General features: G+C 45.8%; 1 protein-coding gene across 4 annotated transcripts in view; it reads left to right on the forward strand.

Moving 5' to 3' along the window:
• The first annotated feature begins 549 nt into the window (after positions 1–549).
• Positions 550–17,929, forward strand: part of GPCPD1 (glycerophosphocholine phosphodiesterase 1) — a 169,807-nt gene continuing 152,427 nt past the window's right edge. For 2 of the 4 annotated variants that reach the window (XM_075339317.1, XM_075339318.1), the window contains exons 1-2: positions 550–785; positions 1,033–1,126. In XM_075339317.1, coding sequence (XP_075195432.1) covers positions 1,078–1,126 — 49 coding nt within the window. In that variant the 5' untranslated portion in view covers positions 550–785; positions 1,033–1,077. The remainder of the gene's footprint in view (positions 786–1,032; positions 1,127–17,929) is intronic. The other 2 variants (XM_075339315.1, XM_075339316.1) reach the window with 2 other exon arrangements.

Raw genomic sequence — 17,929 nt, forward strand, 5'->3', positions numbered from 1 at the left:
CCTATGGGAAAATTTGCTTTGATATAAGAGTAACTTGGTTTAAGAGCTCACTCCCGGAACGAATTTTGCTCGTAATCCAAGCATCCACTGTATTGGCCATAATGTCACAAGGGCCATTTTGGGCCCTTTTGTTATAAAAAACGCAGCTCCACAACACACAATGTCATTTTGTAGCACGTAGTGATGACACAGCTTTGTTCTAGTGACACATTTAATGGTCACTTTATTACAATAGTTATCATGTCACACCACAGTTTACAGCTCTGACACAGTTTGCTTCACAGACGGGTTAGTTTTATGTAGACCCGTTATATATCGCACTCCCCACAGACGGCAGGACGCGATTCTGAGCGTCACGTGACGACTGCAGTTATGAAAACCGCTTTCTGAGGAACCGGGACCGTGTCTAGCCAGGAAGCAGCATCCAGCCAATCACAGACGCTCTTTCATGCCTCACTAGAAGAGTGCGACAGTAGCTTCACTATTATTGGATAGAAGCTCAGAGCTTCGCTATTGGCTCTGGGCTGCAGCTGGGCGGAGCTCGATGCGGCAGGGTAGAGTATGGCTCTGTGATTCAATGCTGTCACAGTTTCCGGTGCTCAGTGCGCTGTACGGAGCTGAGCGGCTTCATACCGGTCCGGACCGGTTCTGGCTACGCGGGGACGGACGTGGGATTGTTTGCGCTGTGAGAGGCTCGTGTCCCTGAGCTGCTGTCACGGCCGGGGAGTCCGTCACCTTCCTAGAAGACCCCAGGTGACCCCGATAGGAGCTGTCTAGGAATAGCGGTGCGTTGCCATGCCTGCCTGTGTACACTGCCTGGTGTGTTGCCCTTCCTGCTTGCCCGTGTATACTGCCTGGTGTCCTGCCTTGCCCTCTTTGCCTGCCATGGTGTCCTGCCTTGCCCGCGTAGTGGTGCCTTGCCCGCGTAGTGGTGCCTTGCCCGCGTAGTGGTGCCTTGCCCGCGTAGTCGTGCCTTGCCCGCGTAGTCGTGCCTTGCCATCGTATTGATGACTATTTGTTTTTTTTCTCCAGAGAAGAAGCTTTTATGTGTGGACGTCATAGGAAGAAATCAGCACCATGAGCACTTCCCAAGTCACCCTGCAAGTCCGTGGGGCCACAGAGCCAGGTACCTGGGGTCCACAGCTGCACCCGTCTGCCCGGCAGTAGTGTGGAGCATATTCCATTGTCATTTGCACCAATTTTCCTCCCTGCACCATTGTTTTGAGAATTTTTTGATGATTGCCGTGCAGATTATAACGTGTGGTTGATCAGAGCGTCTTGATCTTCTGTCATTTATAAATCCTCAGTCTGCCACTTTACTATACTTCACTTTGTTCTGATCACATCTGCATTGTGGTTCAGTGCAGGATCCAATGGGCACTGTTAGGTTGGACTGGCACATGTGTAATCAGGGAACATTTCTACCCCCAGTGCTCCGCATCTAAGTTTCCCCAAAGTTGTGTGTGTTGGGAGGGAAAGAATTTAAAAAACAAAAAAGTCCATACTAATGAGGATTAACAACCGCAATAAAGCTGTATGGCGACTGTAACTCTCAGACAAAAAAATAGTGTAAGGCCCCTTTCAGACGTCCGTGTTTAAACAGGTGCAAGTCACATGCATGGGTATGGTCATACATATGTGTGTCACACATGTGATATCTGTGCTTGCATACGTGTGACACGTACCGGAGAAAACATGCGTCTTTGAAAAAATTCTATGTTCACCTGTATCCAGAGCTGCTTTCTTCGGCTCTGCTGCCTCCCGCTTCTGTCCCCCGCTAATTATACTCCCTGAATATTCCATGCACCTGGAAGCCGAAGCATCGCAGGAGACAGTCGGGGACGGCATCGCCGTTGACGGCGCTGGTGACACGTGAGTAGCCAGTAAGCAAGCAGTGTGTGTGCACTGACGTCCAGGAGGTCATCGGAGTTCCCAATCAACTCTCATGACCTCCTGATTACACCCCAGCGACATCCGAGCTACAGCGGGTGTCACGATGGTGACTTCATGGGTTCATCAGAGTTCATTGGGAACTCCGGTGACCTCCTGGACGTCACTGCACATACACTGCTTGCTTGCTGAATGCTCACCTGTTCCGGCGACACAGTCTCCGGTGATGCTGTCCTTGGCAATGCAGTCCCCGATGTTGTCCCGGCGATGCTCCTGCTTCCAGGTCCGAAGTGCAGTGAATATTCTATGAGCATAATTAGTGGGGGTCAGAAGCAAGAGACAGCAGAGCCGAGGAAAGCCTCACTGGATACAGGTGAATACAGAAAATCTTTTTATTTTAAAGACCTGTGTTTTCTCCGGTACGTGTCACACTGATGTCACACGGATCACATCAGTGTGCGGGCCGTGTGACATCAGTGCTGCTGGAGAAAAAATGGACATGCCTCCATGTTTGCGTGCGGGGTCACACGGTCCATGTGAGAACACGGTCGTGTGAGTAACACCCTAGAATAACATGGGTATGTGTGACATCCAAGTTAAAAATGGATATCACACACCACACACACCTGAAACCGGCCTAACTCGCCATCTCACAGCTATTTTAGAGCTGTCAGTTTGCTCAAAATGTGTTGGTATATATATGGTATGTGTGTGTGTGTGTGTGTGTGTGTGTATATATATGACTATCTCTCAAAAAAAATTAGTCACATATAATTTGCATTGAAGTCTATGGCAGATGAGTCATGTGTCTCTGTAGCTGGACGTGGCAGTGTGACACCACAGCGAGTCATTAGATGTGATGTTGTAATGTGACACGTCGCCGTGCAGCGCTAGACGCAAGGTCCGATCAGACTGTGCATATGCCGCTTGTAACCCAGACTCCATCCACCTCTATGGCTAATTGCCACAAGATTAAGATTCGCAATATTGCAGCCATTGGCCACATCGGGCGAGCAGAGCCTCCCCTTTGTTATCATGGGTTTCCTCCGGGTTCTCCGATTTCCTCTGAAACTCCAAACACCTCCAGATAGGGAGCTTAGATTGTGAGCCCTGATGTGGACAGTGATGCTAACCTCTGTAAAGCGCTGTGGAATTAATAGAGCTATATAAGTGCGTAAAATAAGTAAAATAAAAGATGGCGGCAGGTGAGTATAAGACATTTAGGCCCTGTGCGCACTTACCGGATTTTGCCGCGGATTTTCTGCGGATTTGCTGCATGTTTCGCTGCAGAAAATGTTCATAACATCTCTGCAGTGAATCACCAGCAAAACCTATGGGAAAAAAAAATCCTGTGCGCACTAGGCGGATTTTGACAGCTGCATGTTTTGCTGCGGGATTCCCGCAGCAAAAACAATTGCATGTCAATTCTTTTCCGCACATCGCTGCGGGATTTCACTTCATTGACTGCATTGTAATCGGGAAATCCCGCAGGGAATAACGCAGGCAGCAAATTCTGTGCGGTTTCCTGCGTTATTCCCTGCGGTATTTCGCGGTTTACCTCCGGTAATGTACATCGCTGCCTGCGGTTTTTCAGGGAAGTGATGTCATTACTGGAAGAGGAAGCAAAGCAGAGAGTAAACACACACAGATCACAGACACACACAGACATCACAGACACAGGACACAGACACATAGAATACACATTGAAATCAAACGGAAATATAGAAAACAAAACACGTAGGCTCCCCTGTATTTTTACCGTCCAGCTGAGGTAAGCACACAGCGGCGGCCCGGTATTCTCAGGCTGGGGAGGACGAGGGGCAGGGTTAATGTCTCCCGCCTCACTCCCCCTCCCGCAGCCGAGAATATCAGCCGCAGCTGCTCCGGGACTGCCGCATGCATTATGCGGCAGTACCGGAGTGTCCCCGGCTCTTCTTGCTGCCGTGTAGCAGTGGCAGTCAAGGTAATACAAGGGGTTAATGGTGGCGGATCACCGCCATTAACTCCAGGTTTGATCATGGCAGCGTCTATGTGACAGCTGACATGATCAACCCGTAAGTAAAGTGAAAAAACAGACACCGAAAAATCCTTTATTCTAAATAAAACACAAACAAGCCTCGTTCACCCTTTTATTAACCCTTCCCGAAACAAAGCTCCGACGTAATCCACAGGTCCTGCACTGCTTACATCCAGCCGCGACTGGCACTGTCACAGCGCTGAATGAATGCAGCCTTGCAGCGAGACAGCAGAGGTAATTACCGGTCATTTCCCACGGCCGGTAATGTGAACTCACTGCTGACCGTGGGAAATGCAGAGTGTGCTCACAGGGAATCTATCTATCCCTCTATCAATCTATCCTTCTATCTATCCCTCTGTCTGTCTATCTATCTATTCTTCTGTCTTAGAATGAAATTACTTTTTTTTTTTTTCTTCAATGTGCTTTATTGCATTGAATGCAATAAAGCACATACCAACCCACACGCGGCAATACCGCGAACAATACCGCGGCAAACCGCATGCGGTTTTCGGGTGCGGTTTGCCGCGGTTTTTTACCGCGGGTGCGGTAATCTTTGAATACCTGCGGAATTTTCTTGAGAAAATTCCATTTTCCAGTGCGCACAGGGCCTTAAAGCACCACTCCAGTGCTGCAAAAAAAAAAACTGGAGTGGTGCTTTAAATATATATAACTCCAAATGTTGGAGTTTATGGAAGGCCTGTGGTCATTTCGATAGTGTAGGTCTGCATTTTATCTGTAAACCTCCTCCAACCAGAGCTACATGAAATATGTGAAGCAAGTAATGATTTTCCGGAGGATCTGTCTGAACTAGCATTATAGATTTGTGTTTTCTTATGCAAATGTAGGTCTGACGTTTGTGTCTTTTCATCAGTGAATAACATGGCACCCAAGACAGGAATTTGACCATGGCGCAGCTTTCTGATGCTTATTGTCCCATTTTTACTAGTAGTGAAAAGAGTAGTTGGTGAAAATTATTAAGAGGAGCACATTTCTTAATTTTGGTGCATTTATGAGGGACAAAACCTTTTTATACCTGTTAATATATAATTCATTGCTGTAGAGGGAATCTATTCTGCACGGATCAGTGGCTCATGCCGGTTCTACAACCCTGTACTACATGGTCAGACCTTTCTATATGAAACCAAAAGGGTGTTAATTATGACATTATACACATTCGATTTATATTGACTGTACCTGCCGGTTTTATGGAACAGGACAATCATCTAATAAGTTTTAGGTCTCACAATGGCTGGCATTAGAAACCAATAGGATTAGGCAGTTAAGGTACCATCGCACTAAGCAACGCTCCAGCGATCCCACCAGCAAGCTGACCTGGCAGGGATCGCTGGAGCGTCGCTACATGGTCGCTGGTGAGCTGTCAATCAGGCAGATCTCCACAGCGATCAGAGATCAGCCACCAGCGACCTGTGTAATGACACTGTGCTTGGTAACCATGGTACACATCGGGTTACTAGCAAAGCGCTTTGCTTATAGTTACCCGATGTGTACCTTGGCTACGTGTGCAGGGAGCCGGCTTCTAGAAGCTGCGGACGCTGGTAACCAAGGTAAATATCGGGTAACCAAGCAAAGCGCTTTGCTTGGTTACCTGATGTGTACCTTGGTTACCAGCGTCCGCAGAAGCCGGCTCCCTGCACATTCAGATCGTTGCTCTCTCGCTGTCAAACACAGCGATGTGTGCTTCACAGCGGGAAAGCAACGACCAAAAAATGGTCCAGGACATTCAGCAACGACCGGCGACCTCACAGCAGGGGCCAGGTCGTTGCTGGATGTCACACACAGCGACATCGCTAGCAAGATCGCTGTTGCGTCACAAAAACCATGACTCGGCAGCGATGTCGCTAGCGATGTCGCTTAGTGAGACGTGGCCTTTAGATTTGAACATGCCCAATCGTTTTGTTTTAAGAGGAGATAAGATGGCACCAGAGGTGTTTGATGCCAACTTTCCCTCTTTATACTGAAAACACATTGATGCTCATCTGAACCTGATGTGCGTAAGTATAGGGGAAGGATAGACTGAAGACAGGCAGCCCCTATGGAAAGTGTCTGGACGCTCCTATTGCTTTCCAATTCCCAGGTAGTCTACCAGTTGTGCTGTAAACTTTAGGTTATTGTAGGTTTGATTTGTCTGTGATCCCGTGGAGCCGATGACATTGTTGTGATTTTAGCCGGAAGCTTAACCCTTTAGTGACGGAGCTAATTTTCACCTTAATGACCAGACCAAATTTTGCAATTCTGACCAGTGTCACTTCATGAGGTTATAACTCTGGAACGCTTCAACGGATCCCGGTGATTCTGAGATTGTTTTTTCGTCACATATTGGACTTCATGTTAGTACCAAATTTAGGACAATATTTTTTGTGTTTATTTATGAAAAAAATTGAATTTTGGCAAAAATTTTGAAAATTTAGCAATTTTCAACTTTTGAATTTTTATACCGTTAAACCAGAGATTTCTGTGACACAAAATAGTTAATAAATAACATTTCCCACATGTCTACTTTACATCAGCACAATTTTGGAAACAAAATTCTTTTTTGTTAGGAAGTTAGAGGGGTTCAAAGTTTATCAGCAATTTCTCATTTTTACATCAAAATTTACAAAACCAGTTTTTTAGGGACCACATCACATTTGAAGTGACTTCAATAGGCCTAGATGACAGAAAATACCCAAAAGTGACACCATTCTAAAAACTGCACCCCCCCAAAGTACTCAAAACCACATTCAAGAAGTTTATTAACCCTTCAGGTGCTTCACATGAACAAAAGCAATGTGGAATGAAAAAAAGCAAAAAATAAATTTTACCTAAAAATGTTGCTCTAACCCAAATGTATTCACTTTTAGAAGAAATAACACAACAAAATGGACCCCAAAACTTGTTCCCCACTTTCTTATGAGCGCGCCGATACCCCACATGTGGTCAGAAACCTCTGTTTGGACAAATGGGAGGGCTCGGAACAGAAGGAGCAATATTTGAATTTTGGAAAGCAAATTTGGCTGAAATAGATTGCGGGCACCATGTTGCATTTACAGGTCCGCTAAGGTACCTAAACAGAAGAAATCCCTCACAAGTGACACCATTTTGGAAACTAGACCCCTCAAGGCTTCTATCTAGGGGTATAGTGAGCATTTTAGATCCACAGGTACTTCACAGATTTTGTTAACGTTACGTTGTCATATTGAAAATTTTAATAATTTTCTCAAAAATGTTGCTTTAGCATCAATTTTCTCACTTTTTCAAGAGGTAATTCCAAAAATTTGACCTCAAGGTTTGTTACCCACTTTTTTATGAGCGCGGTGGTACCTCACATGTCGTCTGAAACCTTTGTTTGGACAAATGGGAGGGCTTGGAACGAAAGGAGCAATATTTGAATTTTAGAAAGGAAATTTGCCTGAAAAAGATTGCGGGCACCATGTCGCATTTGGAGGTCCCCTAAGGTACCTAAACAGCAGAAACCCCGCACAAGTGACCCCATTTTGGAAACTAGGCCCCTCAAGGAATTTATCTAGATGTTTGGTGAGTACCCTGAACCCTCAGGTGCTTCACAGAATTTTATAACGTTGAGCCATGAAAAAAAAAAAATAAAATTTTACCACAAAATTGTTATTTCAACCAGGTAGCTTTTTTTTTTACAAGAGTAAAAGGAAAAAATTCAGCATAACATTTATTGTGCAATTTCTCCTGAGTTTGGCGATACCTTATATGTGGTGGAAATCAACTGTTTGGGCGCATGGCAGGGCTCGGAAGGGAAGGAGTGCCATTTGACTGCAAAATTGGCTGGAATCAATAGCGGACGCCAGGTTGCATTTGGAGAGCCCCTGAGGTGCCTAAACAGTGGCGGTCCCCCACAAGTGACTTCATTCTGGAAACAAGACACCTCAAGGCTTTTATCTAGGTGTATAGTGAGCAGTTTGAATCCACGAGTACTTCACAGAATTTGATAAGCTTAGGTTGCCATATTGAAAATTTTCATTTTTTTCACAAAACTGTTGCTTTAGCATCAAATTTCTCACTTTTTCAAGAGACAACAACAAACCGTGGACCCCACAGGTTGTTATCCAATGTCTTATGAGCACAGGGATACCCCACATGTGGCCAAAAACCTCTGTTTGGATAAATGGGAGGGCTTGGAATGGAGGGAGCACCATTTGAATTCTGGAAAAGTTGAAATAAATTGCGGGCACCATGTCACATTAGCAGGGCCCCTTGGGTACCTATACAGCAGAAACCCCCCACAAGTGACTCCATTTTGGAAACTGGATTTTATTCAGGAGTATAGTAAGCATTTTGAATCCACAGGTACTTCACAAAAATGTTGCTGTAGCAACAAATGTCTCACTTTTAGGCTATGTGGCCATGATTCAGCGACACGGCGTCTAGTACAGAGTGTCAACCTTCCTGCAGAGATGTGAGTGTTGTCCACGGGAGAACGCAGCTGCCCATGCCCACGATTTGGGTTCAGGCTGCTGTGGACTTTAGTTCTATGCTACCTGCAGAGCACACTCATCTCCGCAGCATAAATTGACACGCTGAGGCTCGGGAAGCTGCGCCACAGGTCGGTTTATGCTGCGGAGAAAAGAAGCACATTGGGCATGGGATTTCTAAAAATCCTTCCACTGTGCTTCTACTGCACAATGCAGCGCTATGGACGCAGGGAAAACAATCTGCGCCCAAAACGCTGCAAACCCTGATTGTGGGCACACAGCCTAAAATGCTACAATGGATGAATGGATAGATGTCAAACATATATAACGTCCCACCCCCTGCATATTCTAAGCTGGCGCCCTTTAGTGCCTTTCATGTGGCACTAAAGGGTGCCTAGCCTTGTATTTAGCCCCCCAAAAAATTAATAATTAAAATAAACGACGTGGGGTCCCCCCTATTTTTGATAGCCAGCTAGGGTAAAGCAGACAGCTGTAGCCTGCAAACCACAGCTGACAGCTTCACCTTGTCTGGTGATCAATTTGGAGGGCTCCCCAGGCGTTTTTTTTAAAAAAAAAAAACGTGGGGTCCCCCCCAAATTAGATCACCAGCCAAGGTGAAGCGGACAGCTGGGGTCTGGTATTCTCAGGGTGGGAAGAGCCATGGTTATTGGACTCTTCCCAGCCTAAAAATAGCAGGCCGCAGCCGCCCCAGAAGTGGCGCATCCATTAGATGCGCCAATCCTGGCGCTTCGCCCCAGCTCATCCCGCGCCCTGGTGCGGTGGCAGACGGGGTAATATATGGGGTTGATACCAGCTGTAATGTCACCTGGCATCAAGCCCTGGGGTTAGTGATGTCACGGCATCTGAACAGATACCCGACATCACTAACCCAGTCAGTAATAGAAAAAAAAAAGACAAAAAAAAAATTTATTTGAAAAAACACTCCCCGAAACATTCCTCTTTTACCAATTTATTGAAAATAAAGAAATTCCGGTCGCTGTAATCCATTTTGGAGGTCCCACGCCGACTCTGGATCTTCTAGAATATGGGGGGCACGTTTAGGGAACGTATCCCCCATTTTCTGGAAGAGCAAGCTCTCCATGAGCAGTGTGGGTGCAGTAATCTGAGAATACTGCACTCACACTGCCCCGGTCCAACCTAGGGCAGAGTGACCTGCAGTAACCTCATTCCAGAATATGAGGGGCACGCTCACAGAACGTACCCCCCATTTTCTGGAACAGCAGTCTCTCCATGTGAGGAGTGTGACTGCAGATTACCGCACTCACCCTCCCCCGGTCCACAGTGGAGTAGCTTGTGCAGTTGCGACGTCAGCAGGATCCCTGCTTGCAGGGATCCAGCTGACAGCCGCTGTCTGCGCATGCGCCGCCAGCATTGAAGAAGGAGGCGGCGATCGCGGGCCCGGAGCACCAGCAGCCAGGTAACGTATAACCGGGGGCTGGGGGGGGGTGACGGGGGGGTGACGGGGGGTGACCTAGTGGGACCTGGGGACACCTTTCTGCCGCATGTGACGTGTCACATGCGGCAGAAAGAGCAGAATGAAGGCGGCCGCGCGCTGTGCGCCGCCATCTTCCACGCTCCGGAGGGGGGTGGTGGCTCTGGAGAACCGGAGGGGGCTCCGGTGACCAGAGGGCTCCGGTGGACCTGAGGAGGGGTCAGGGGGAGGACATTTCCCTCCGATCTGAAATGTTTGATCATTTCAGATCGGAGGGAAATGACTGCAGAGCCGACGCCGGCGGCAGTTTTCTGTGCGCTTCGGCGCCATTTTGGATGTCCGGTGGGGGTGGGGGGACTCTCCGGTACCGGGGGCTTTGGGGGCACTAGGGGGTTAGATTTCTTTCTCATCTGACATGTTTGATCATGTCAGATGAAAAAGAAATCAGTTTTACCGGCCATTTCTTTTTTTTTCATGTGTTCGTCGGTATACAGTGTATACCGCCGATCACATGATCGGGGTCCAAAAAAAACACCCCGATTCATAATCTGGGGGGTCTCAGCTACCCCCGGTAGCTGAAACCCCCGAGATTTTCGGTCGCTGGGGGGCGCTACAGGGTTTTTTCGGGCCGCCGCTTTAAAGCGGCGGAACAGAATAAGTACCCTGTTTTGCCGCCGCTTTAAGTCGTACGGCCGTCGTTATGAGGTTAATACTTGTTATGCTCTGAAATACCGTAATTTGAGGCTTAATCTTCTAAATCTATGAGAAAATGAGTTGAAGTGACTTTTGTTCCAATTTAACAAAGAAGCCGTGCTGTGTATTATCAGGAGACTTGTTTAGGGTCTGTGTAATCATGTTCTTGGGTCACTTTGTATTTCAGGGAATGAGTCTTAACCCCTACCAGGCTTAGACTTAAGGGTGCTTTACACGCTGTGACATTGCTAACGACATATTGTCGGGGGCACAGTGTTTGTGACGCACATCCGGCGTCGTTAGCGACATTGCAGCGTGTGACACCAAGGAGCGACGATCAACTATCGCAAAAACGTCAAAAATCGTTGATCGTTGACACGTCGCTCCTTTTCATAATATCGTTGGTGGTGCATGCCGCTGGTTGTTTGTCGTTCCTGCGGCACCACACATCGCTATGTGTGACACCGCAGGAACAACGAACATCTCCTTACCTGCGTCCACCGGCAATGAGGAAGGATGGACGTGGGCGGCATGTTCTGCCCGCTCATCTCCGCCCCTCCTCTGCTATTGGACGGCTGCCGTGTGACGCCGCACGAACCACCCCCTTAGAAAGAAGCAGTTCCCTGGCCAGAGCGACGTTGCAGAGAAGGTAAGTCCGTGTGACGGGTGTAAGCGATGTGCGCCACGGGCAGCGATTTGCCCATGTTGCACAACCGACGGGGGTGGGTACGCACGCTAGCGATATTGATAGAGATATCGCAGCGTGTAAAGTACCCTTTAATAAGAGGCTTTGTTCACACACATCAAGTTTTTGTCATATGAATGCTGTGGTTTGGGTTTTTTTTTTTGCTTTTTTTTTTTTTTTTGGGCAGCCTGATTGTCCATACTTAAAAAACAAAATAGAAAACATTGAAATACATTGTAGACAAGTCTAATTTGGTCCGATTTTATAAAACAAACCCTTCTAAGTTTGAATAAATTGGCCTGCAAAAACCAAGTGGCAAATGAGCACTGTGTAAGGGGTTGTCCACCTCTAGGGACATTTTTTTTTTTTTTCTTTTTCCTTTCTCTTAAAGGGAACCTGTCAGGTGCAATATGCACCCAGAACCACGAGTAGTTCTGGGTGTACATTAGTAATCCCTGCCTACCAGTCCCTGTATACACTAGCATAGATAAAGGGACCTTTGGAAAAAGTACCGTATTTCTAAAGATCTTTTATCTTTTGTTATGAGCACGGGGACTAGTCCCAAGGGCGTTATGTTCCCCCCCCCCCCACTAGTCCGCCCTCTTACATTGCTAGCACGCCCACAGGTGTGTACTAACATGCTATTCAATGCAGCATCACCAGCGGTGCCGCACGTACCTGTGTTTTGAAAGCAGGAAGACAAAGAGTGGATAATATAATAAAAACTCTGATTTTTTGCATATCAAGATTCAAAAAAGTGCAATGAGTAAACCTACAAGAAAGACAAAGGGGATATTGGCACATGTAGATACAATAGTAGCAACCATGAGGAATCATATAATACAATAATAAGAATGTCATGTATAGCACACAGGGTAAATACCAATTCACTGACAGTGCTACATACCGAAAACAGTGAAGGTGTAAAATACCACCCACTAATAAAGTGCCAATAGTGCCAAGATAAAGAACTGGAGTCCCCCCCCCCCCCCCCCCCACAACACCGCCCAGAAGACGCCGCCAGGCACGCCGGGAAAGGACGCAGGGCGCGCATGTGCACATACCGGCTGCTGACTTAGGAAGAACCCCCATACATAGAGACATCAGAAAACATAGACATGTCACAGTAATAAAGATAATTCATAATGGTAATCCATATAAAGGGATCCAATGAACAATAAATCATGGGGAATTCCTTTCTAGGCGGTCAGACTGTAGAATGTATCCAGACAATCAGGCATGATGAGGCAAGGGACCAGGACAGGAGAAAAGAAAACCAAAAATGAAAATACAACACAACAAGAATGAGGCGACACAACATTATATTACAATATTATTGTATTATATGATTCCTCATGGTTGCTACTATTGTATCTACATGTGCCAATATCCCGTTTGTTTACTCATTGCACTTTTTTGAATCTTGATATAATAAAAACTCTGATGATTTTTTGCATATTATCCACTCTTTGTCCTCCTGCTTTCAATATTCTATTTTGTGGATTGCATTTTATATGTGGGCTTCCCTACAGGAATACCCACTAGTATGATCAGTGGTTGCATTCACTGTTTACTAACTCTATAGTGTTTACTTACCTACTCATATGGATATTTCCTTTGTATGTTTAATACGTACCTGTGTTTGTAGTGACTGCGCTTCTGAATGCCGGGCACTTCTGGTCATGCGCAGTATGAAGCAGAGTGTACATGTCCCGACTTCAGAGAGGTCTACTGCGCATGACTGGAAGTGACTGCATTCAGAAGCACGAACAGAGGTACGCGCGGCACCACTGGTGACACTGTGCATCCATTAGCATATTAGTACGCGCCTGTGGGTGTGCTAACATGCTAAGAGGGCGGACTAGTCGGGGGATATAAAACCCTTGGGACTAGTCCTGCGCTCATTATCACAAGATAAAAGATCTTTATAAATACTTTTTGAAAAGATCTCTTTATCTAGGCCAGGGTATACAGGGACGGTTACACAGGGATTACTAATATACACCTGGAGCTGCTCGTGCTTCTGGGTACATATTGCACCTGACAGGTTCCATTTAAATGCATATATTTCAGGTTTCATTACCATTTTTGCACTATTCTACTTTTATAGGATCTTTTTTAGGGTAATGTGGAATTCACTATAACTCTTGACGTGTCAACATCAGAAGTTTTGACCTGTGGGGATTTAGGTGCTCAGATCACTAAAAATGAAGGGACATTAGGGCTGAGGTGAGCTCCGCTTTTCTCCCAGACTGGAGAGGGCTTATAGATTTTCCATCCAGGTTTCATTCCTGCGAGGGAGTTGGGAGTGATAAACTGGGGTAGAAACAACCTTAGATTTATGGCCACCTGTAGAGGACACATATTTAGTCAAAATTGAGGTTTTCCCATCACACTCAAGGGTGCTTTACACGCTGCGACATCGCTAGCGATCTTGTTAGCGATGTGACACGCCAGATCGTAGATGCGATCTGCCGAGAGCGCACATAGGTCGGTTTTATAGCACCGGTCACATGTGCGATCTCGGTGGATCGCATCTGTGATCTGGCGTGTCACATCGCTAACAAGATTGCTAGCGATATCGCAAAGCACCCTTAAGTCACCAAACAGGATAAATGCGACTTCATTCTTGTTTGCCTTTAGTCAGCTGTGGATATATTTAACCATTGCTATTTTCTCTCCTTGTAAACAAGTCCTAGACTCGGCTACAGCAGGAAACTGATCTGCCGACCATTTCACCCATGTGGCTGTATTCATCCCAGCAGTATAAAAATAATTAATATAATACCTATCCTATTTTTCCCACCTTCATCCAAAGGTACCATTCTTTTATTGAAAAATAATTTTCTAGCCGCTGACAGGTTTGTTAGGTTGGGAATTGACTTTGGAGTGCTTAGTAATTGCTCATACTGGTAACACTAGGTGAGGATAAAGAAAAACTTAAAGGGGTCTAGTTTAAGTATGTTAGTCAAGTAATAATACTCTAAAAGAGGTGAATTTTCGCAGAATGTAGTAAATTGTCCGCAGTGTCAAAGCTATGTGTCCCAATCTATGTGTAAGGGTACTTTCACACTTGCGTTTATTTCCTTCCGTTACAATCCGCCCTTTTGGAAAACAGCGGAATCCGTTAACGGATTCCGCTGTTTCCCATAGACTTGTATGGGTGACGGATTGTACCAAAAGGACCTGCGTTGTTTCCGCTGGGCGACGCTCCGTTGCTTCCGCCCAGCGGGAGGAACGCAGCATGTAACGTTATTTTGAGCAGCGGAATCCTCTGGATTTCACTGCGCATGCTCTTTTTTTTTTTTTTTTAAATCAAACTTTATTTTGGCTTGCGCTGGCCGAACGTTCAGCTGAGCGCCCGGCCATCGGCAAGCGACAGCGCTCAGCTGAGCGACCGGCCGCCAGCATGCCTGGCCGCCGGCAAGTCACAGCGCTCAGCTGATCACCTGGCGGCCGGCTACTGGGAGCGATCAGCTGATCACCCGGCGGCCGGCTGCAGGGAGCGATCAGCTGATCACCCGGCGGCCGGCTACTGGGAGCGATCAGCTGATCACCCGGCGGCCGGCTACTGGGAGCGATCAGCTGATCACCCGGCGGCCGGCTACTGGGAGCGATCAGCTGATCGTTCACAATAGTCTGCCGCTGGTAAAACTGTAAAAAAAAAAAACCAAAACTAATTGCGTTGTTTTGCAGCATCCGTTGCATCCGTTGTGCCACTATATGCAACACATCCGTTGCATCCGTCACACAACGCAATGCAACGGATACCGTTCAACGCAAGTGTGAAACTAGCCTTAAAGGCAACCTGTCAGGTGCAATATGCACCCAGAACCACGAGCAGCTCTGGGTGCATATTTCTAATCCCGGCCTAACTGTCCCTATATACACTAGCATAGATAAAGGGATCTTTAGAAAAAGCATTTTTAAAGATCTTTTATCATATGCTACTGAGGTGAGCGACTAGTTGCAAGGGTGTTAGTCCCTGCGCTCATTCCGCCCTTTTAACATGTTGGCACGCCCACAGGGGTATACGAATATGTTGTTCAATGCAGCATCACCAGTGGTGACGCGCATACCTATGTCCACTGTGACCTCTGCTCTGAATGCCCGGCACTTCCGGTCATGCGCAGTATGTAGGGTGTACGCGTCCCTGCTTCAGAGAGGTCTACTGCACACGATTGGAAGTGCCGGGATTTCTGATCAGCGGTCACTGGTGATGCTGCATTGAATAGAATGTTGGTATACCCCTGTGGGCGTGGTAATATGTTAAGAGGACAAAATGAGCGCAGGAACTAACGCACTTGTGACTAGTCCCCTCGCTCATTAGCATATCCTAAAAGATCTTTAGAAATACTTTTTCTAAAGATTCCTTTATCTATGCTTCTAAATGCAAGGATTAGTAATATTTACGCAGACCTGCTCGTGGTTCTGGGTGCATATTGCACCTGACAGGTTCCCTTTAATATTTATATTTAAATTTAAGTGCATGGATAATAGGCTAAATATCATTTTCACAGTTGGGTTTCTGTAAAGCTCCATGCACGTGCTGCATTTTTTGTTGCAGTTTGTTGCCTAAAACTGCATGTCTTTCTTCCCCTAGCAAAGTCGGAGAATTTTGAAATGCTGTGTGCACATTGTTTTTGTTTTTTTATTTGTTTTTTTTTTGCCGCACTTTTGAGCTGACAAAAAAACTGCAGCATGTCAATTCTGTGGTTTTGTCCTGCAATTTTTTTTTAGCTTTTCCAGCCATTAAGTTTACTAAACAAAGCGGCGAAAGTCGCGTTTTCTACTAGAACATAAACTGCAGCGTGCAGACATAGCCAAAGAGGTTTTCTTTGGCAGAAATGCTCTGTTCCAATGCCTTGCAGCTTCCTGCGCACCTGGGAGTGGTGCTCCGCTCCGGTTTGAATCTTCAGGTTTCATTGTGCCGCTGACCAGAAGAACTCTGCTCTCAGGACACTGCTAAGATACCCCTACCTATGCAGCCTTGGAGGAGCGAGGTTGCACCGAAGCTGACCAGGTCCAGTGATTCTGCTAATGTCAGAGCAGTTCTATTGGAAGGTACTTGTAAAGTGCTGCACTTTCCGTTCTAGGAAGCTTGCCACGGATGTTGGACTGCAGCGGTGGTCAAAATTGAAAATTAACAATCCCTATGTTCTTCTGAACAAAAAAATCTTAATTTTAAAAAAAAAAAAAAAAAAAAAAAAAAAAGTGAATTGCAAAGGTGCTTATTTTTACAAGCTTGTTGCAATTTGATTCTTTTATAATGAGAATAATCCTTCAAAAATGTTGCACTTTAAATGCAAGCTCCCATTTTCTTTTTTTTTTTTAATTTTCTTTTTTTTTGGGGCAAGGACGACACGTCCATTATTCGGATAACATGTTCCCAACCCGATTTGTTTCCCCTATGAACATTAAAAATGATGAAACTTATACTCCTCCCCAGTGCAGGAGCCATTCCAGCAGTGTTGGCAGTGTCTCCAGTGTGACATTACGCAATTCTGGCGGCCAGTCAGTGGCTGCATCAGTCTCCCCGCCTTCTGGTGTATCACATACATCTGTATGTGTGAGAGCAGCAGCGCTAACTTCCTCCAGATGTACCGTAAGTAATTTATCTGAAGGTGGGGAAAGTAGGGGTGTGGGGGGGGCTAGTAGATCTCCATACTGGTGCATCCAGTCTGTGCCTGCGACACACACACACACACACACACACACACACACACACACACACACACACACACACACACACACACACACACACACACACACACACACACACACATCCATCTAGATATACACACACACCCCCATCCATCCATCCATCTAGATATATACACACACACACATCCATCTATATATACACACACTCATCCATCTATATATACACACACTCATCCATCCATATATATACACACACGCACATATCTCTCTCATATATATATATATATATATATATATATATATATATATATATATATATATATATATATATATATATATATATATATATATATATATATATATATATATATATATATATATATATATATACTAGTGCCTACAAGTAGTATTCAACCCCCTGCAGATTTAGCAGGTTTGATAAGATGCAAATAAGTTAGAGCCTGCAAACTTCAAACAAGAGCAGGATTTATTAACAGATGCATAAATCTTACAAACCAACAAGTTATGTTGCTCAGTTACATTTTCAACATAAAAGTGTGGGTCAATTATTATTCAACCCCTAGGTTTAATATTTTGTGGAATAACCCTTGTTTGCAATTACAACTAATAATCGTCTTTAATAAGACCTGATCAGGCCGGCACAGGTCTCTGGAGTTATCGTGGCCCACTCCTCCATGCAGATCTTCTCCAAGTTATCTAGGTTCTTTAGGTGTCTCATGTGGACTTTAATCTTGAGCTCCTTCCACAAGTTTTCAATTGGGTTAAGGTCAGGAGACTGACTAGGCCACTGCAACACCTTGATTTTTTCCCTCTTGAACCAGGCCTTGGTTTTCTTGGCTGTGTGCTTTAGGTCGTTGTCTTGTTGGAAGATGAAATGACGACCCATCTTAAGATCCTTGATGGAGGAGCGGAGGTTCTTGGCCAAAATCTCCAGGTAGGCCGTGCTATCCATCTTCCCATGGATGCGGACCAGATGGCCAGGCCCCTTGGCTGAGAAACAGCCCCACATCATGATGCTGCCACCACCATGCTTGACTGAAGGGATGGTATTCTTGGGGTCGTAT

The sequence above is a fragment of the Anomaloglossus baeobatrachus genome, chromosome 3 (assembly GCF_048569485.1).
Source record: "Anomaloglossus baeobatrachus isolate aAnoBae1 chromosome 3, aAnoBae1.hap1, whole genome shotgun sequence".
NCBI lineage: Eukaryota > Metazoa > Chordata > Amphibia > Anura > Aromobatidae > Anomaloglossus > Anomaloglossus baeobatrachus.